The 22150-nt window shown below is 42.2% G+C and overlaps 1 protein-coding gene and 1 long non-coding RNA gene across 3 annotated transcripts in view; one reads left to right on the top strand and one right to left on the bottom strand.

Annotated features, from left to right (window-relative positions):
* Positions 1 to 22150, top strand: part of LOC111262666 (1-phosphatidylinositol 4,5-bisphosphate phosphodiesterase beta-4) — a 139988-nt gene that overhangs the window by 18995 nt on the left and 98843 nt on the right. Inside the window, exons 1-2 of one of the 2 annotated variants that reach the window (XM_086969271.1) lie at positions 13466 to 13772; positions 15117 to 15263. Coding sequence is in view for 1 of the 2 variants with exons in the window: in XM_022837079.2 (XP_022692814.2) it covers positions 15117 to 15263 (147 nt within the window). In the remaining variant the exon portion in view is untranslated. Of the gene's footprint in view, positions 1 to 13465; positions 13773 to 15116; positions 15264 to 22150 lie in introns of those variants that run through there. The other variant, XM_022837079.2, reaches the window with a different exon arrangement.
* On the bottom strand, positions 19 to 21590 carry LOC147753162 (uncharacterized). The gene is made up of 3 exons (XR_015312013.1): positions 21106 to 21590; positions 20834 to 20936; positions 19 to 2626 (listed from the first exon to the last, which is right to left on the bottom strand). It is a non-coding gene; the product is annotated as an uncharacterized LOC147753162 (long non-coding RNA).

The following is a 22150-nucleotide window of genomic DNA, read 5'->3' as shown; positions in this document are numbered from 1 at the left end:
ATATATAAACATCGACGGCGAAACCTCGTAACATGCGCCAAGCTTAGCTACTGGGCCTAAGTCCTGAATGGCAACCAGGCTGATTGACTTTAGGAAAAGATTTCTTTTATGAGTATGTTCCAGCCGGACACCATCGGGTATTTGCCTTCTTCGTCGAGTGCTTCGAATGATTCAACGTTTTAGGCAAGCAGCTTTGATTTATCGCCGTGAACGAACATAACGCGCACGCAAATCGGCCCGTACCCAGTGCAACAACAATGTTCCTTGCCGCCTCCTGCCTACTTTGAAGATAAACCCCCGGCTCCGAAACGAGGATTTTGTAAGCGACCTAGGCTCCGATTCGAACAACTATTCTCAGTTGTTCTAGTTTGGCAAAACGATGAATACATTATTTCTGTTATCTTGAATATACTTATTCTCCAACCGTTCTCATTAAAGTAGAGATAATTATAATAACGCAACTATGATAGGGATTTAGTACGTATTATATGCTGTCGATATTTTACAATTTCGGACCTATACTGTACGTGTAGTGACCACGATTTGTCTGAACACAGGCGTTTATTTGAGACGTTTATCTTTACGAAGTTTTATCGTACCCGAAGTTGTACTAACTTCTACAGCGTTTATAGAAACGATTCAACCATATATTTACTAGTTTTTCGTCATATCAACGAACGAACGCATAATAGGCTATGATATACCATGAATCACCCTGTGTACTCGTGTGCCAAACACATCTCACGTTCAGAATTATCAAACGGTCTCGTAATATTTCGGCACAAGCTTTCCCGTATCGTATCCTGCTTCTACGACTGCTGTAATAACTCCGAACCGCGATGACTCTTTAGATTGTGCCACACAGTGCACGCAAATAATCCTTTTCACGCGTCATATAAAGAGAGCAGCTGTTGGAACGATACGTCACGTCGAAAAGATAAAAATGAGAGGGGGGGGGGGGGGCAACTTTGGGTAGAAAACTAGCGATATGAATGTGACGCGAGAACCAATCGATGAACAATGAGTGCCTAAGCCGGGGGCTAGAGGAGGTAGAAACGGAATAAAGCCATGGAAGTTCAAGGGTCGACACTGTGAATCGGAGCTAGGGACTGGCTGCAAGAAAACGAAAATTTCTATCACCACTTTTGCCCTTTCTTTCTCGTTCAACTAGCGTGCGTTATGTGCTAAAATCGTTGCGTCGACGGGGCAGAAAGCGAACGAGGTTCAGTTAGGTCGAGTTCGACGAAAGAACCTTCTATGAACCGTTCCTACACATTGCGCCGGTAACTAAGATGGCTTGTAAAAAAAAAAGACGGCGCGTAGCATACCCCGTTGGGAATTTTTGTGAGTTTAGTCAATGACGTGGTAGTGATCACGGCATATCCGTAATATCATGATACCATTACCACCCTAAAATGGACGCCAATCGTATGGGTTATATTATTCTCTTGTGTAGTTTGATTTTGTTGGTTTGTGGGTCTATTGTTCCCAGTTGGGAAAATCCCTTCTTTCAGTTAACTATTAGATTAGCACCAATACAAGCACGTAAAAACATGTGATACGGTGTAAGTAACAAGCTTGTTTTTTTCTAGACGCCTACTTTGGTCCTCGATAAAAGTCAGTCCTATATCTTAGGACTAGACCTTTTAAATGTGATATAACAAAACATCAAGCGCATTTTATCTGATGAAGAAAGTGAAAAAATGGCGATCTTTTCGCTGTGTGCCTTCAAAAAAAAAAAAAGATAAAAATATCCAGTATTCTACCGAATCGAACACCAATATACTACCGCTTTCTGCTATAGTCGATTGTGACGCACCGTTCAACAATTGCGATCAATTGGATGAGAGTTTGTTAATGCACCCCAGCGATATCATTATGAAGCGCTTGACGGCACTTCTCAAAACTTCTGATCAAGCCTTACATAGCCACTCGAGGTTTATATATCCGATAGTCGTGTGTGTCTAAGAAACTTGAAGCAGACTTGAAATCTAATTTGAAGTAAGATGAGAATTGCCAGCCTACAGTTTCATTTCTTATTTAATTCAGTGGTTTTTGCCGCTGATCTAAGAACAGGGCACGACTTGAATTGTAGAATAGTTCTTGATACAGTTGAGCTGATCTTCTAGACCTTCATGTAACGCTTCCCGTGTAACATATTAATGTTGAAAACTTGCTCATCAATTTCTTATAGTCAAACCTGAGGTTGAAACTGAGGAAACCTGAACTGAATTATTCAGACTGTCTGAGTCGTTTGTCCCATAGGGACAAGCAGTTCTCTTACGAAGCTAAATGTTAGTGGACAACTAACAGGAGTGTTGATCCACCAGCTATATATCTAGCAGCCATTACGGGTATATATTATTTTGATTTTTTTTTGTTAAGACTCAGAATCCCCCTCAAACTCGCCGTTTAGAAATGTGCCCAAAGACATAGCCTAGTTTACAGGGAAGTCTGAGTGTTTTGCGGGTCTTTCCGACAGCAATAGCTACAGCGCAAAAGCAGTTGTCTCAACGTTATCCTTGAAAGGTTGAGGTCACGTCCAGTTCGCTTTGAGGTGACTTAGCGTTCCATCGCTGGAGTGCCACAAGTGCATGTGAGGTCTCTGCGTATTTAATAGGGCCCTCTGTAAGACATAAAAGAACACGTACAGCGGTGTTTTAAGGCGTTGCCACCCGACTGCTCAGCGTTAACGCTCCATTTTAAAGTATTTCCTAATATTCTATAAATTGATCACTACCTTGTTTTAAAAATAGGAAAAAACATTTTATATTTTCACTAAATTGCCAGTCCCACGAATCGCCAGACCAAGTCTTTGCGACATCCAACAAACCATTCTTTTTTTTTCTCTCGAAAGCGCATACATTTTCTTTGTAGGAACTTAGCTTAACTTTTTAATCTATGCCGGGGATTAAATGGTCACTAAGAGTGTATTTTCCGTTTATCTGCATGTTTTCTTACCTATAGGACAGCGTTAGCACTAGCAAGTGGCACTGGCGTGCCGATGGTTCTTTGCTTGGCAATGTTTCGCCTGAGAGGATGACAGACCGACCTTTTTTCGTCTGTGTATATTTGTGGCTCGCCGAAAAACTGCCAATCGAGCCACCAAATCGAGCAGCAGAACGAACATCTTCAGCTTCCAGAAAAAAGTGCCACTTTATAGATGTATTCTCGTACGCTAAACTAACAATCAAAAAGCCGCTGCTTGTACTCCTTGCCTGTCGAAGTCATTGGAGGAGCCATTTCAGGCCAACTGCATTTTATAGCCTTTTTCCCCTGCCATTCATGGTACGGCCATCAAGAGGAGTCCTTGATCTGCCTGTGCGGGCTGCTTGCAGTGCCATGTGCACTACACCGCGATCTATTTCAGATCTATTCTTAAGAAAAATCCGCTTGGCAAAGACAAAACTCCAGTTGACGAGCTGATAACCGCAAGGGGCTTCCTTGCTGCCCTTCACCGTGTCATCTTTGTTGCCCCCCCCCCCCCCCAGTCGCGACGGTAGTGTGTCATGAAAATGCCTAGCGGAATTTCGACAGACACACCAGTTGAAGGGGGCAAAAAAAAAAGTGGAGTTCCGCGGACGCAAATTTTCTGTGCGCGCCTGTTGCTCCTTCTCGGGCTGCTTCTGCTGCGGCCTAGTTATGGACCGATGGAACCCAATCGACAAAAAACCTAAAAGAGAACTGGAAAGCTATCAAAACGAATAAGGACTACCGAAGAGTAATGAAGGCCGTGACACGCTGACATTCGTCGGGTGCTCGACTAGGACGAAGGTTCAGAGAACAGCCAGGCCAATGAGTAGATGTCTGCAATGGTTGAGAGTAATAAAAAAATTCCAGTCATGTCTGTGGTTAGTAGTCATTCGGAGGCAACTGGCGCTGAAACGCCGCTGGTGTGTTCATACTGACGATGTTCCCGATGACAGTCGCCGGGAGTCCCTGGAAGCTGCTGGCTTACCAGTGATCAGTCAAGTGGATATTTGTGCTTTGGCTTTAAAGTCTACGTGTTGGACTTACTCTTTCTTTCTTGTCCTATTTTTCTCTTAACTATTTGACGGTGACTATTTTTCTAATTTAACATTTATTATTAATGAAGGCCGTCCGAACGGACAACTTCTCTAGATATATGGGTGGAACGGCTGCGCCCATAGCTGTTGTCATTCTGACCGCGGGTTCGATTTGTTGGTGGCATCTCTATTAAGAAGGACCATAGCGAAGTAGCTCTTGAAGCTCAAAGCTTTCTACCAGAACATTAACAGATGTATCCGGACAACCTCTAGCCATCTTTACCATTTTTGATGGTAATGTGTGGCAACGCGATAGGAATTTTTGTCTACACAAATATTCGACTTATTTACTAGGATAGTAACGGGTTTAGTTTTTAGCATTAAAGTGAATGTGATTATGGCAGCGCCATCAATAGACGGCACTGACACTTTCATTTTTTGCTGTTAATTATCGTCACTTCCCTCATATCATAAATGAAACTTCATCATACTAATTGTGCTAGGGCAATTAGAATTTTTCTTATTTATTTAAATTTAGAAAACGAAGAAGAAGAAGAAAGAAGTGCAACGTTTCATTTTGGGCAGTCGGTTCTGATAACGCCCATATAAGGAACTTTTAATAACTAGACGCCATATCGGGAAATACTCTACTTGGGGAAAAACTCCGCTTGGGTAAAATCGCGTGTGTTGGATTTACTGTTTGAAAAGCGAGCAGCTCGACGACGAATTATTTCTTTCTGCTGGTCCTTTTTTAACAATTTAGCTTGTATTTGCGGTTTGTGCTGGGTAGGTAAACCAAATCAGGCTTTTGTTTCACTCGGATAGATTCCCGCTGTCCGGTTAACTTGTGCTTATTTACTCACTTGCTGCTGTTCACTCTGTACCGATAGCGATGAATACGCGCAAGCGAAAGCGCAGGCGTGAGATTGTCCTGTGGGCCCTCGCTGACTGCGAAGTCAAGGTCATCGGATTCCTTCCCATTGTTTTAAGATAGCCCAACGGGTTTTCTTTCTCCGCTGGCTTTCGTCGCTGATTTCACATCAGCGCTACGCTGAGCTACGCAAAGTGTATGGCGGCTTGGGCGGCCAAGTCAATATGGGCCAACTGCCATTTAAGAGCTGCTTGAGTAGCTCCCATAGTAGCCGCGATCGTTTGCAGCATTTCTTGCATTTTCTTGGTCTCCGCATTACTGCTATTCAACGACTTTGCTCTTGAGCAAGCCAATCGACTACCCAGCCTTGTCTGCCTGTTTCTACCGTTTGTAAGGGTACTCTTGGAGTACGTTAACTTGGATCTGCTCGTCTGCACACGTACTTCGAGTGATCATTTGCTCCAAAGATCTGAACGGCCACCACGCAGATAGACCACTGGAACAGCCCTATTTATTTGTCGTTTTTTATTGCTCCTTTATCGACGAGCCTCTTCCTCCGCCTTCTTCCCTTTGCTGCAAACAGCGACAGTACATTGTATGTTTAATTTGTTCGCTATTTTTGCTCTAGGTGCTGTTTGTTCAGCGAGCGCACTGCTGTGAACCCCTTGGGCAACCCTGTCAAACACTGCCTTCATCAAAGACCAACAGCAACAGTGACAAAAGCAGCAGGAAAAGTCTTTCCATCAGCAGTGGCGAATGATAACAGCAAACGCAAGGGTCCTTCCAACCACCCCGCCGCGTCCGCGACTATTGCTGTCTTCAGCTCTTTTGTCCTTCTCTGGCCCTTCACGGCCGTCTTTTCATCCGGTGCCGAGTTGACTTTTCCAGTCGTCCTTTCTTCACCGCCGCCTCATCATGTCCAGACTTCGTAGGGCTACCTTCGTACTCACAGTGTCCCCAGTCAACCTCTCCTACCGTTCCCTTTGTACTATTTCGCTTTTGGTCGTCGCGTCTACTCTTTGTCGTTTTTTATTGCTGCTATTGATACCACCGCCAATAGCCAGCCACTTACTTTTTCCAATTTTGCTCTTATTTGTTTAAAATGATGACGATAATGGCGGCTGCGGGGACAGCGGATAGCACCGCTTCTTCTCCATTTTTTCTTACATTTTCCCTCTGCTATAGACGCTTCCTTTGTCACTGGCATCATTACTAGCATAATCTATTTGCTAACGCCAATGCCCTCTCGCTTTCGTTTAACTATCTGCTCTAAACCTTCCAACACATTGTCTACATCACTGTCGTTCACGCCGAGTTGATGACATCGAGACGGGGCAGACATGGTGAAACTCATCGAAGGCAAATTCGTGACGGCTGTTGATGAGGTTCGTTGCGGCTTTGCAGCAACGGTTGCACGATGGTGCTTGCTAGCGACGGTAGTATTGAGACTAGACTTGGAGGCTAAAGAGCGCAGGCAGCGCCCATAAAGCAGTTGCGGGAAGCGGTATTCGGTGAAGCTCGCTACCTCAAATTTTGTCGATATTTTTGAGTGCTCTTATAGTGGCCTGTCCGTCAGTTTTACGTTGGTCGACTCGGTTTTGTTTTTTAGGTTATCACTGATAGGTAGAATAAGCACGAAGATCTGATCCTCATAATATTTCTGTTTCTTTTATTTCCCATACGACGACTTCTCCCAAACACAGCTTTTGCTACACAAAAGTGCCCTTAGACAAATTCGACTATTGTTATATAGCTGTAATTTTTTTTGTTTAGTTTTTAAATTTAAGGTTTTCTTAGCCACCATAGTCCTACGATCTACTGCGAGATTGCTTTTAGTTACTTTATCTTCTGTGTAAACTTTCGCTCCTTCTGAGATAGCGGATTTACCGTCGTAAAACGAACTAGTTTTTTTCACTACATGTTTATTGCTTGCTAGTCGATCACTTTAGTCAAGCAGTCGATTTACTGAGCGGAATTTACCGTGGCCGTAACGCTTAATTATGCATTTTGTATGCCTGCATTAAACTCCAAAGTATAGTTAAGGACACGTTGGAACATCCTGTTAAAACGGCACAAGTTTGATCTGAAAATGAAATGGCCCTTTGTTTTATCCTGGTCTAGCTTTGACAATGTTCTTAAGCAATCGAAATGTGTTTTTGGAACGTCTAGGCGGGCGTGTTTTCTGATCATTACTAACTCTATTTTCCCCCTGTTTTTTCTTTTCAACTGTTGTTGCTCTTTAGATTGGCAGCTGTTGCAAGGCATAATACCTGATGTTTTCGTTTTGTTCCTCTTTGGGCAGCGTCGATATTGCTCGTGACGAAAAAGGTGGTGACCGAATATTGTCAACGGAATGTATAGAGTCCATGCTCGATAAAGTCGAAAGGCCTGGTCGAGAAGGTAGGCGGCACAACGGTGCAGGCGCAGAAATGAACGAGACAAGCAAAATAAAGGCCACAAGAAACAAGATCTATACCGCTATTGTCTGAGGAATGGTTGATTGAGGTGGCCCGAAATGAAAGAACGGCAGCAGAGCCAAGGAACTTCGACGACGATGTCAAGCGACCAAGGGCCCGGCAAGAACAATACATGAAAGCCGGAGTAGCCAGGCGGACAGTCATGGAAATAGCGTGCCCCCTTAGTAAAACGGTGCCTGTTGATGTTTTCATTGTCTGACCATTCTTCGCTCTAGCCTAATGCTTCACGCTATACCCCTGTTCGCTTTGTCCCTAAAGTGACCACCACGACTATCGCTACTGGCCTTGCTGCTTAACTCATCCCCGGCCTGTTTGTCCCACCCCGTTTGGGACTACAGTGTCCACCTTAGCAAACACAGACAAGCGGGCGATGGCGAAGGCGATGAATTTCATGTTATAGCCTCTAGCGAACTCCGCGTGTTTGGCCCTATCGCAGTGGCGGAATGGGCCCGTCGATCAACAGCGCTTTTGCGTGCGAGCGATCACGACGCCTAGTAACATGACTAGAGTAAGTTGCGAGGGTTTTCAGAGGGAAGGCCGTTCTGAGCTTTACCCCAACCTCCTTTTTTGCCTGCCGCCTTTACCTTTAGTGCTCCACTCCAACGAAGAAAACGATGTCTGTGCTACCCACAAAACCCCGCCGGGCACAGCGCTGGTGCTCGCATTCGCTGCATACTCTGTATCCGTCTAGTACATAAAATCTAGTGCTGTAACATTCCCATAGAGCGAAAAGAACCGGGAGAAGATATGGTCTGCGTCGTTGCTACCGTCGCTATATCTTCTAATATCTATGAGGAAAGAGAACAGCGAGGACAATAGGTCTGGCACTGCCCTTGCTGTGCAGGGCAAAACAAAACAGGTCCTACTGACAAGCCTTTCTATTCTTATATTTTAAGACAAAAACGCTTGTTGTTTCTTGATTTTGTAAGCTATAGTAGCCAGCTTGCTGCTCTACATAACTCCCCACCTTGCTAGCAGGCACTATTCGAGACTATGACAATAATTATATTTTATTAGCGCGGATGTTATTTATTACATATATTTGATTGCATGTATGCACGGAGGTACAGAGGCGGTCAGAGGTTTCAAGGATACGCTTGTAATGATAGCATTAGTATTATTATGTCAAAAAAAGGTATCGATAAAATGCCCCGCTTTCGTTGGTTAAAGGGCGACTCATGGTCGAAATTAACGTGCTACATTGTGTGTCACTATGTTTCCACAAACTAAACCTCGGAACCTTCGAATATGTATTTTAGATTTTGCAACCTCCTTGAATTAAATTAACCTGAAAACGTTTCTTTTTTTTTTTTTTCCTGAAAAACGAGAATGGAGTACCAGTGGTTGTTCGACATGTTTTGTGTTAAAAACGAAATCAAGCGCCCACAAGTGGATTCCAATGCTGTTAAGCGTTTTTGCAGACCGGGCTATGGGTCGTTTCTGAATGTACAGGTGGTGCTAACAACTTTGTAATGGGCGAGAAACCCTTGGAAATGAGCCCTCTTTCAGGCAATCTGTCGCAGTAAGTACGGATTAACACAGAAGCGAAACGGAGCGTGCTAGAAGATAACCGAATCCCGTTCGGAGAAATTGTAGAATTACAAGTTTCTCTGTAATCAAAAATCATTCTGAAATAATTATCTGGAGTTATGAAAGCTCACAGAAATGAATATGACGAAAAAGTTGAACTTCCAGAAAATTCAGATCCATCAACAAGTGTCTTGAAGAAACCTTAGCTCATTCAAGAAGGAACTTCAAGCTTTGTAGTGCAGGATTACCTACACTACAAAGCTTGAGGAGAACTTTAGACGATCTTAATTGTTAGCACATTATCACAAATGATTATGTTGTTGTTGTGTATTGCGTATACATATTGCTTTATAAAACTTATCTAATATATCCAGTAATTGAACATGAATATGATTGGCTTGTTTAAATACTTTAACATGCTCATCGTACGTAGATCAACACTTGTAGGTTTCAAAGATTTGGTTTATCGTCTAAACAATCAGCGTTGAACGTCGCTTAGAATTGCAGTAATTTCTTGTTGTTTACCTTCATAAATTAGACGAAACCCGTCTTTAAACAAATGCTTCCATCCTGTCAGATCTGTTTAGAGCTTGCAAACGAATGCAGATTTTATGAACTCAAAGCTTCTTTCTCGACCTCCCGCTGTCTGTCACTTTTAAATCTGATTTCTTTTCTATGTAAATTGTCCTGCTTGGAAGTCGTTAACTGTTGCCGGCGCTGGACACTCAGACCGAGACCGTCACCCGCGCGGTCACTCGTGGCGGCCGGATTTGACAGCAGACAGAGCCATTTTTAACATCTCTGTCTCTAGGAGCCGTACTGTTATACCTTTTGCGATCGTATATATTAGTCGATCTCGACATGACTGAGCTGACTTGCCACTTGAGTGACTTGTGACTTGTAGTCACTGTATCCGAGATATTACGTCAATGGAGAAAACGAACCACTCTTATGTCTGAGTAGAGTGTAAACAGCATGCTAAAGTTCTTCAGAGTTAGTTGCATATATTTTGCCACGTAACGTGACTTTTTAAAAAAGATACGGATTGCTAAAATTACCGTTACTGCAGTGAAAAAAAAAAGAATAAAATGTAAGAGGTTTTAAAGACTGTTTTGAGTGTATGACAGAGTCTAGATGATCTATCAAAAAAACAATGCTTTCAGATCAAGCTCTAAAGCTACGCTCTATTGAATTATGCGTTTTTCTTTTTGTACAAAGCGTCCTACGTCTCTGTCTTTGGCGGTATTGCGGCTAATCCACAGATTTCCTGCAATAACTGTATATCACCCATTGGTCGGAGGATGATACCATTGGACACATCATTGCCCATACAGTTAGTCATGAACGGATAATTTTAGCTTAAAATCTATTTTATGACCTCTATTATATATTTAATATTCTTTTTTCAATAAAAAAAAACAGTTGTATTTAATACTAACGTTCGGCTGCGATAGAATCACTTAGTTTTACAGGATATTACAACAAAAATCCATCGGGATGAATTTTCTGTAATTCGAAGTCAAAAACAAGAACTGATCCAGTAAATCAATGTATAGCGGACATCACACACATATCAGTTTGTCGTGTTGACCCCGTAGAATGGCGAAACAGCATTAATACTGTTCATTTACGTTAATCATCTAATTATAGCCATATTAGACTGCACTGATCTGGGCTGTCGTAACAACCGCGCTGTTGAACAAAGACTTATCGGGCTTCGTTTCTATTTTATGCTTACCTATAATATATATTTTAATTCTCTTCGATTCTTTTTCACTTTGTCTTCTTTCTGGGTATATCCGCCAGTTGCCCGTAAACCGTTTAGCCTTATTTCTATCATTAATGAGCGTGTCAGCGATGGGCCTACGGTGTCCGTGGTGATAATGGGAGTGAAGGCATAGTACCGTTGCGTCGAAGAGTCTAAGATGTTACGAAAACAGATGGTTTAAAGCTTGTACCCCCTTCCTACGAGCCAATTTTGCCCTTTATTGTTTTTTGTGACAAAGACAGCCTAACTCAATGACCTGGTTTGCTATTTGTTGGTTCGTCAAGAAGCCGGCCTCTATCTATAGCTCCTCTTTAAACGGATCCGAAGCTATGACGTGGAATTTGAGGGCTTTTTGAGGCCTTAGGAGCTTCAAAGCTGATCTCTATTCACTAATTATCGTGGCGGCCGGCTTTGACAACGTGTTAGCGCCGCTTTAGCAGCAACAGACGTTTCCAGTACCAGAAACGTCCCTGCGGAAGCATTATTTCGCAGCGTCCCTCCTTACAAAGGTAGACGTAGAGATAAACAGACTGACAGGTGGATTGGTTGTACACAGAAGCGCATCGCCGGTATAGCTGCAGCTACCACTTCCACGGGAATGCATGGCCGAATGTGAATGTTCCTAATGAACGAAAGGGGTAAAAGGATAGGAAAACGGTTGCCCTTTAGGTTCCTTCATAAATGGTCTGAAAAAGAGGCGCCAAAAGGGTCGCTATCCTTCAACGTAGGCCAGGACTTGTTGGATAACGCTATATGACTCTAAGAACTGTGCACACCTTCGGGCAGTACGTGGAAGAAGAAGGCCTGATGATCAAACGAGACATGGAAGTAGCGGGAAGTTGAAGGTCGTCGGGTAGAAGGGAGTCGACACACCAGCTTGCTTTGCTAAACCCTCAATGAGGGACAGGGGGTACTCGGGACTCGAAGAGGTAGGGTCATGCGGGATATTCGGCCTACAGTAGAACAAAGAAAAGAGCATCGCTACTGAAATTACTTGATAGAATGTAATTTGGCAGATTGGCTGGTCAGAAGGCTGACTGCTCGTTCCAGGTAATTTTCCCACTTTTCACTCTTACTACGACGACGCTCATTGGTTTTCTGATATTTGATTCTACTGCAAGTATTTACATATATACAATACAAAATTGTACTAGCTTTATGGAGGCCCATTAATACATTTTAGGTGGTAATTTGTACGGTACGTGCAGCTAAATAACCTTACAGGTTCAACATTTATTCGTGACGATTTAAAATGGTGTCAACGGAAGTTTGACAAATCGACGTTATTGTTATTAAACCATTCGAAAACCATCTGTGTATAAAAAATATTATATAAAAAAACAAAACCGTCGACGTCAGGTAAAGAGCAAAATTCTATGGTTCCTGTTTACTGAGTCCTGTATTTTTTCTTTAAAATCCATGTAGCATTACACTATATTGGTTTTTACAATAGAATTATCTACTGAATATATATATATATATGCAGAATAATCCGAGTCAACACATCAATCAATCCGAATCAATCAATATGGATGTCTTCTGTGCTACCTAGGCATTCTCTTGGACGGCGTTAGCACTTCACAGAAACGAGGCACCAATTCTACCGCGTTTTCCACCGGATGGCTCTTAGGAGTTCAAACGAAGCAAAACCTTGTTTTGAAGCACGCAAAATTCGCTCATTGAAAGACTCTTCTTTTTAACTTTTTAAACCCCTTTGTACCGAGCCTATCCATTCAATGTGACGGTAACCGTAGCTTGGATAGCACTAAACGCAGACACGTAAATATAGCTATGTTTTTGAATCGAGGGCTTAAATTCCAGTACTACGGAAAAGGTATGCCATGGTTGTTGGTAGCCGGCACGAGGAGACCGCAGCAGAGCAGTCGAGACTAATCGAACTCCCGTACCAGTATTCGTCACCATGACGCGATGGACAGAATGCGTTCGCGTGCCGCCTTTCTTCCTTCCTTCCTTTGGCACGTCAAGTCTAGCTGACGAACAGAACCGTTCCTCACTTTATCCCTCTGTTTAACGTCAATCGATGCGTTGACATGTCGGGTCATCATTCAGAGTTGAAGGCCGGAACGATAGCTAAGGGATCGCTCGATAGCAGGCTGTACGTAGAAGGCGATATATTCACTACAAGTGTCTGTCTTCGTGTATATAAACAACCGTTGTAAGTGACAGGCTTCAGGACAAAGTCGTGGCAAAAGCAAGAAAATACAAAACCAGATTGTCAATTAAAGTGAAGAAAGCTTGGTGCATTAACGCCAAACGATATTGGTTGAAAAGTTAGTTGATGTCATCGCCATTAACGACCATTTCTCCATGGTACATCGAGCCAACAAGCAAGCTTATAGGCTTCCTACTTTTCCGGTATACTCAATGGCCGAAGCAGCGTTCCTGCGAATATGTGGATGACTGGGTGCGCCCTGGCCAACCAGAAGCCGCAGCAGGATCAACTTAAACCCTCCTTCGACTATCTCCATTTGTACCTAACTATTATATTATTCTTGCAAAGACTGGCCATTACTCGCGCTCTGTCGGGTTTTTGTTGTTATGGCAGTGGGATCATAAAAACGCCAGGGTTTTCGCTGTGGTTTAACTTCAAGCCTCGGACTTAACCCTGTAACCGGTTGCCCCAGTGAGTCGGCAGTTACGTTATCTGGCAGCAGTCGAGAAGCAATAACCGCTGCCATACGAGCAGCATGAACCGCCGTGATACGACTCAAAGGAGCCCAGTGGTCTTGTGCAGTTGGGCGCAATGTCTTTCAGATAGCCGCAGTTGAAGCAACACGCTCTTATAAATAAAACTCAGCAGCTAGAAACGGAATATACAGTAAATACATAAACTGAGCAGTCCATCTTTTTCAGTACCGCTGTCCTAAGAGGGAAGAAGAACCTAGGAAACAGGTTCGTACAACCAACGATTTATGGTGCTTGCCAGCCAAACAGTCATCACCCTCATCTAATATCAGTATCTTTAGTTACGGTGCTTGACGTGCGACTGTGACTATGGGCGGCCGCCCCCGCATCAAGTTTGTCCTGCTTAATATATAATAACGTTTCAGCCAGCTTATAGCAAAAAGGACAGCGTCATCCATCGGAAAACGATTAAAGTAAAGTACCAAATCTCCGCTCCATCTGGTTAATTAAATGAATACATTTTCTAGGCCATTGAAAGATTTCTAACATATTTATGAATACGTTCATTAAATGAGGGCAGAGCAACAGAACCATAAATATGTTTCTGAGAAGACGTGTCGCGCCTGATGTGGTTATAAACTTCACATAGATTTTGCTCGCTCGAAAATTAAACGTGACATCAGTCGTCGACCGCTCATTATTTCGGCCAGTATACTGAGACGGGCAAAAGTCCAGGTACCCCTGCTACATGTGTGTTGGGCAGTTAAACCTGCTTTATGTCATTATAATTGATTAGTATCTCTTGCTATTTCTAAACACTTTGACTGTTAAGCCAAGTATATGCAGAGTGGTGCATATAAATTGAGAACTTCACTTGGGCTTCTTTTTTCTAAAACAAAAACAAATCTTTCAACAAAATTTCTTTAGATATGTTAGAGGTATCATTGTTGGCAGTCATGTTTATTCAATATAGCTATTATACGCTGAAATCACAACTGGACGTAAAACACTGCCTAATCGTTCTCTAATCTCCGAGTGACATTTTAATAGTAACTGTGTATCAAGCAAGATTTGCAGGTGTGACTTTGTTGAAGTGTAACTCGAATACGTTACATAGGAAAAATTTCAACAAAGCTAACTTTTCGACGGCCCCGAGGTCTGAAAAATGCCAGGGCTCAGAGCGGCCAAAAAGTTCAAAAGGTACGAAAAAGCGTAAAAGTTTAAATTGTTGACGCTTATCTGGACAGTCGAAATGCCACGACCGTTTCAAAGTAACTAAGGGAAAAAGATATGCTTCGTTTTGAAACGGTCTTGACTTTTTGTGCCAAAATCCTACACGTATCGAAAATGGCTTGTTCAGTCGGTTTGGTGAAGTGACTCTTTCCAAATCTAAATACTACCGACAACCATTCGGACTGCGTCATAAAGGTCATAAAAAAAAAACCGCATAAAAACTGGCAATACTGTAGACCGTCGACCAAAATTAAATTTCTCATCTTGGTGGAAGTGAGTCGAGCATGGAAAGATTAGTTAGCAGACTTTATTGTAGTTGTTTACTCTACAGATTTCAAAAGGGACGTGACAAGTTTGCTGTTTTGCTCTTGATAGAGATCGATAGGGTATATCATGAGTAGCATATGAGAAACGCGTGCTCGTCACGAGAAATCAAAATTGACGCTGATTATATATATATATATATATAGGACGGTGTAAATAATACATATATACCACTTTGATGTTGTGATGTAGGTTTGTGTTGCGCTCTATGTAGTAATAGTACTTTCGTTCCTTGCGTTTGTTTCGTATTGTGTTTGCAGGAGAAAGAACAAATCGTTGTAGAACAGAACGCGTTGTTCCGCGTTGACGAATATGGCTTTTTCATATTCTGGAAAAGTGAAGGGAAAGACGGCCAGGTGTTAGAGCTCTCTCAAGTAAACGACATCCGGCAAGGAGGTGTTCCAAAGGTGAGTATCACAAACAAACGAATTTTACATGTATACCGCCCCATATGGAAGAGCAGCTGCAGAATACGCCCGCGTACTTAAACGCACACATAGAAAGTTAAACCATACTTCACCCTTGTAAGCTGCTCCCCATCTGTATTAACAGTAATAATGATGACAACAAAGACCCGTAAGAAAAAGCAAGATGTGACCAAAGTTACGTTTGGAGCAGGCGGGCAATGCGCAGAGGCGCTCGCTACCAGCATTACCTAATGTGACATGAATGGCCTTTTAGAAGGACTTTTACGCGAGTCACTTGGTGTCCGTACGGAGGAGAAAGCCTCGTCAGGACCGTAGATGTCAAGCGTGACATTTTTTAATGCTGAAGTAGAAGACCAGCGTTCGTATATACAGTCTGAGCCATCTGGATTTTGGCAGCAGCTGCTGTCTGGCCGAATATTGAGCTATCGAAAAAACGATTCTAAAACAATATTATTAGACTAGACATCTATCGTTTTGGTCAATTAACTTCTGGAATGATTCTGTTAATACCATAATCTTAACTATGTCAGACTTCTGTCGTTCCCGAGCGAAAAGTTGTAACCGATGATTCCTGCATCTCTTCACTAAAACTATATAGCACTATTAAAGGTGTTCTGCACAGATCGGAACGAATAATCGTCTGATGGTGCAAGAGTCGGGTTATAGTGCATATACATTAAAGCTTTCGATTCAGGTTCTCTCAATTTTTGTTGGGTAGCAAAAAATACAGCCATTGTCATAATAGTACAGAACGATGCCCTTTCCGTTCACTAGCCCCAGTCGATGTTTTTCTATGATTTGTTGTTATACTATTAGCAGTTGTTGGCAGTACATAGTTTTTTCCAGCCAACAGCAATCTATAATACACGATTTGTTATCAGTGCCACCGAACACGTACTAGCGCTCCTTATCGATTTGCTTCGTCCCGGATTGTATAGCACACGTTTTTTTATTTTTTTCTTCGCTTGCACAGTATGGTCGTACGTTGCATCAGCCGTAATCAACCGCTCTATAGATAGCTTGATTTCGTCGAGATTCTGTAAAGTCTCAAATCTGTTTCTGTAGAGATCGAAGATCTTTTTTTGCATTAGTTCGAGCTTTTCCATAGCCAGCTTTTTCTAAATAGTTCTTTTTTTGCCGCCGATGTTTATTTTTTCGACGGTATCGCGGCTACTAACCTCTGGGTCCTTCGCAGTCCTGCAAGTGAGCATCCTTTACATCTACAGAGCGAAAATGAACTAACTTTGGATCGATTCCTCCGATATTCACCATGAACAGCAGCAGCATCTTCTTCATGAATCGGGACGGCGTCTGTGTTTTTATTGCAATAAAAGTCCAATTAAAGCGAACTTTCCTGGAACCTTACTTTAAGCACGCCATCCTCTGATGCCCAAACATCCCACAACAAATCTCAACACATCTGCTACAACTCAGCGCAAAGAATCTCAGTTATCAAACAAGATCAACACAACTCAATACTTTTTCGACAACTAAATATAAAAAGCACCCTGGTTAACTCTACTGGTGTACAGTTTGGATGGCGTTCTGGGCGGTTACGCAGAGCTGACTGCATCTGATATACTATTTTTTTGTTTTGCTATGCGTGTCGTATGGACTGCATAGGGTATATGTGAACTATCTGTGATCTCTGAGTGAAGATCATAACATCTTATGTATTTCAAGAACCTTTAGATATGTAGAAAGCAAAGTCTACCGGGGGATTATAAGAGTCGTGGAAACGTTCTTACGAATAACGTTCGTCCATTCATTTTTAACGGTATATCTACAGGGAGAGCTAAGTTTACAAAGACGTGCTTATTTACTCTCTTCTAGGTTGTCGGAAACGTATTGACCGGATAGATGGCTCTGAAGTCTCCTATCGCCTGCGTCAACTTGGCGTTTTATCATTGGCAATCCGAATTTTTAAGTGTGCAGAAGAAAATCGTTGGAATGGCCTTTATTCAGGCTTAGGATAGGGTGTATTGGAGATGACTGAAGTTTCTGTAGAAAATCGTTACATTTTTCAATTTTATGACAGTAAAAAAAAGGAGCTGAAACATTATTCAAGCCCATTGACAAAAGCGGTCCGAAAATACTTCAGTCACTTCCGTTCGATGCTTCTCGTAGTGGAAGAAGTTGTTGAAACTATTACGAAGATCGAGGAACATCGCGAACAAACTTAATCTCCCCCTATAAAACACCATTTTGAAAAGGCTGGTTATAAAAAAAAGTTTGATCTTTGTATGCCACATGAATCTACTCGATCATTTTTCTGTCTGCCAAACTTGGAGATTGAATGAAATCAATGGCTGATGACGGCTGTTGAAAAGTAAACCACCTACGATAACGATTTAAAGAAAACGAGTTTTACAATTTGTAACAAAGTCCAGATTGACACCAGAGAAGAGGTGATGCCACGTATTTGGTGAGGTTCGAAAGTAATCATTCATTTTTAACCGCTCCTGCCTGAAGACACATTGAGTTCGAATTTTTACTGCCAACAACCACCAATAAAAAGAGCGATTGTAAGCAGTGAACAGAAGAGGACTTGTTTTCGGTCATGACAATGACAGATCATACGCATCTTTAGCCAGCCGGAAAAACACGAGAGAACTTCAATGGGAAATTTGTATGCATCCGTTTTAACATCCGAATTTTGTTCCGTCAGTTTACTGTACGTTTCGGTCTCTGTGAAGTTCGCTCAATCGTGTTCGCGCAGTTTCAATGGAGGGCTGGCTGCAACTATCACATGTTACAGTTTTTTTTTTCCCCCCAGAAACTACACAAGTTCTAGAGTGATAGAGTTATGGTCTAAAAGGAAAAATCGCATTGAAGATCTAGTTCAGTAACATTATCTTAAAATATAAAACATGTTTAGCTTAAACAGCCAACACTTTCTGGACACCCTAGTGTATAAATATCTGATAGTGGCCAATTTCGTGGTCTGTACCAAGAACGCGGCGGGATTATGATTTTTTTTTTTGGCGACTTTTGGCAATCGAGTAGGTTGCCAACTAATGCTGTGATTTTGATTATAATACTATTTTAAAAAACATTTCACTTCGCTGCCGTATTAATAAGCCCAAAAGTTTATAGGGCTTTATGCGTAATGGCTATGCAGTCTAAATGTATAGTATAAAGTCCACTATGCAACAATACAAAATGTATATTTTAATTACGGGCTTCAGTATGTAGTAAATCCGCGACAAGTCATATTGACTCCACATTCATCGGAGCATCGACGTCCTTAGCATTGATTACTTTCAGCCTCCTTATCATTTTTGCGCTTCTAAAACCTCATTTAACCTAGTTTAGCCTCCATGCGTCCACATGGTCGATACTCTACCGTAGGACTAACTGGAGGCACAATTCTGTCAAACATTATTTTATAATGGAGAGCACCAATACACTCGAATGGTGAGTCCTTGCATATGAACGAACAGCTCACAGGCAAGTCTGTCAACGGAACAGAGACCATACCGTGCATATCGAAGTGCACGTGAAGGTTGGAAGGCGCGTAAGTAAAATTCTACAATTATATAAGACAGGTGGTGATTGTACTTCAGTCCGAATTTCAGGACTCATGAAGATAAAACTGGTCGTTCGAATATTGTACGCAGATCCATTAGAAGTTAACAAAATTTTGTAGCAAGCTGGAGTCGAGGGTTACGTGGCACGGGAATAAGTCCGGCGTATTACAGAGCATCATGCAGGGAAGAATCTAATAGATGAGTCTAGCAGAGGTCAGTCTGGCAACATATAGGATCCAGTCGGTTGGTCATTGTCGAATTAGGGAATTCGCAATGAGAAAACAAAAGATCAAGAGTAAATGGCAAAAGGCAAGATGAAACGTAATTAGATCCAGATGCGCAGAAATTACGTGGGATTAGAAATGAATGAAAAAAAAGTTGAAGCATGGTGTGAGTATGGATGGGGCGATGGTGCGAAAAAAACGTTGAGGGCTAAGAAATCAAAAAGGTACGAGTTTGAAGATACGGAAGGAATATATATACCGGCTTTTAGTGGTTATATTAAGGATATGAACATGTGCATATATAAATGCCGCTCTTTAGAAACTCAAGTTTGAAAAAGTTTCAATCATACCCGTTTAAATAGGCCGATAAAGTCAAGCAACTTCTTAGCTTGCCAAAAAACAAAAAAAAAAAGTAACACTTTGCTGTTTAGTAAATGTCTGTATGCATTACTAAGCATGGACTAATGATACCTATTATACAATGTACGGTAGGACACTCGACTTAATATTGCAAAATCATGTTTAGTCTGCATTTGGGCGAACCGTTTATTCTTTATCACGAAACCTCGACGTGCTCTAAAGCTAAAGAAAAGTCTAAAAACACAGACCGTAGCTGGATAGCATGACAACAGAAGCTGGTGAAAGTCGAGAGAAATTTGGGCAGTGTCTTTCTGGTCATGGTCGCTCACTCGGGGTCGTCCGCATCCCAAAGTGCAATTATTTATGTGGCTGTTCAATTGCTTTTGCTTCTTGCTGTTCACTAGACTGAGATATGGCATGAGCCCTGCACAGGTTTTAATTTGCTTCTACCGTCAAACACAAGCAGGGTCAGTAGAGGCGATTTAAATTTATTTGACCTTACCGATATAGGGAAGGCCATCCAGGCCTTGGGGAATTGGCGGAAGCTGAGTCAAAATAGAATACAGATTCTGAAATGGGGAATGCGTATCGATGCATGCTTACGCCCAAAGTTATTGGAGTAGAACCAGCGACAAAGGGAACGGTAGGACTTCAAAGCAAAAGCAGAGGAGCTACCTGAAGAATTATGCCTGAATCAACAGGATACAATATATCTGTAGTTGAACTAATCAGTCGATAATCGATTTGGATCTGAAGCGAGAAAACAAAGCCTTGAAATTTCAACCTTCTTCTCGTTCTTGGTGGTATCACAATGACTGATTATATTGTGGTAAATATTTATGGTTTATAGTGCATGGTAACGTTTAAATTACTATGGTCAACTATTGACTTCCAAACTTCTCGTTCTTAGACCAGCTCTGAGACCAAACTTCTCGATCTTCATTTTAATAAAGATATAATGACCTACCCTCTATCGGTTTATAAATGCGACAGCTTGAAGTGCTGGGATTATCAAAATCGAGTTGGACACTTTTTACACTCAAAAGGTAGTTTTAACGATAACTAGGCATTGACAAAAATCTGGGTATGCGTCACATGGGTCTAATATTCGTTTTAAAACGTTGGACATTGTCTACAGGCAAGCTATATTACCACAGCGTGCGCTCTGCTTTAAATTTGCGACAAGAGAATATGCATAACGTCAACGCACAGAGTTGTGCTGTTTGACCACGAATTCTCCGGTAGGGGTAAACGGGGAATTTGTCCCTTAATTCTGTGGTGCTATGTATGCCCTTTTCGCCCTAGTCTTTCTGGTTGGCGTCGGCTTAAGGAAATGGTGCTGTTTTCTAACCTACAAATATACTGCGTAAAAAAATGTTTGATGGCCGATGCACCCGTAAACTTGTTCGATGGTCATACCGCTACGTGTTCTTACCATGTGTACGAAGCCTAGTCGGGTTGTTCAGGCGTTTGACCTTGCGAGTTGACTCTGGAATCAAACGGCCGATGACGACGACGACGACGACGAAGTTAGCGGGCTGCACCAGAAAAAGTTAGAAAAGCAGAGCGAAGATCAGACTAGAAATTATAAATCGCTAAAACTCTAATAGATAGAACGGAAGAAATAGTCCGGTCGGCTTCTACACCCTGGCCAATTATTGCACCAAGGCGAAAACGCTAAAGCATATAGTCAAATAGAAGACGTACCGGATAACCGTTTGACTGGCGGCGATACATGGTGAGTTAAGCTTTTATAAGTCAATGGCAATTTTCCGGCCCATGAGTGTAAGCAGAGGCGGTCACCATTACGAGCAGTTCAGCGCCCGCGAGAGCAGGAAGAGGAGAGTCTGTGAGTTCCATTCCTACTATCTTTCCTCGACACCCTTCATGTCATCTAATTGGCAACCGTTAGCTCTCAGTGGTTTTTCGACATACAACTGCAGCCCTGCAAAGCCTCAATAACTGCCTCTGCCCTAAAAAGAAAGGTTTCGCCTTTTCAGACCTAGCCCGCACAGCGAATAGGAGGTGCGAATGGAAAGAAGAAACTTGGGGAAGCAGCTATGAACATCATTTTGCAGTAGCAGCTCACGCGCAATATTAATCCCTTTCTTTTTCTCTGGAAAGGGAAGACTACCGTACTTGACGGTACGGAGTCGCTAATAGTCGGGTACGGGATGAAGCTGCTGCCTTCATAAGAGCAAAGGGCGTCGTACCAGGTTAATGGTCCATTAAGTGAATTGGCATGTAATAGCAAGCGAACCCAGTCAATTGCAGAACTCATTCTGCGTATGGGTCGACCTTCGTGTACGTCCCAATAGCATTATAACCAGCATTGCCGTCAGGAGTTCGGTCGTACTGGGTTACTACAGAGGTTACTGCAATACTGCTTGTTTTGTGAGATGCCTAAAACAAGCTTTCTTGAAGCTGATAAGTCAAATGTCGGTTTAATACCATACGCGGACAAAAACAAGATACACGAACACTTAAACATTTATTATACGCCCGACTTAATTGCAATAAAAGCAAGAATTATATTGCATCCACCAAACCCCAAACGGCCAGATGGTATATGTTACAAGTTAATTCAAACATTAACACCCGCATGAACATTATAGATTTTCTATCCGCAGAACTTTTCTAAAGCTAAGTTAACGATCGTACGTTACAACAAAGGCACATCAAATATGATTTGGCTCTCGTGATTTTTATTTAGGCGTTCAGTATGCTGTATTCGCGTGCCTTCTTATATACA

This window comes from Varroa jacobsoni, unplaced genomic scaffold (genome assembly GCF_002532875.2).
Source record: "Varroa jacobsoni isolate VJ856 unplaced genomic scaffold, vjacob_1.0 scaffold_689, whole genome shotgun sequence".
In the NCBI taxonomy this organism is placed as follows: Eukaryota; Metazoa; Arthropoda; class Arachnida; order Mesostigmata; family Varroidae; genus Varroa; species Varroa jacobsoni.
This window is presented reverse-complemented; position numbering and strand designations above follow the sequence as displayed.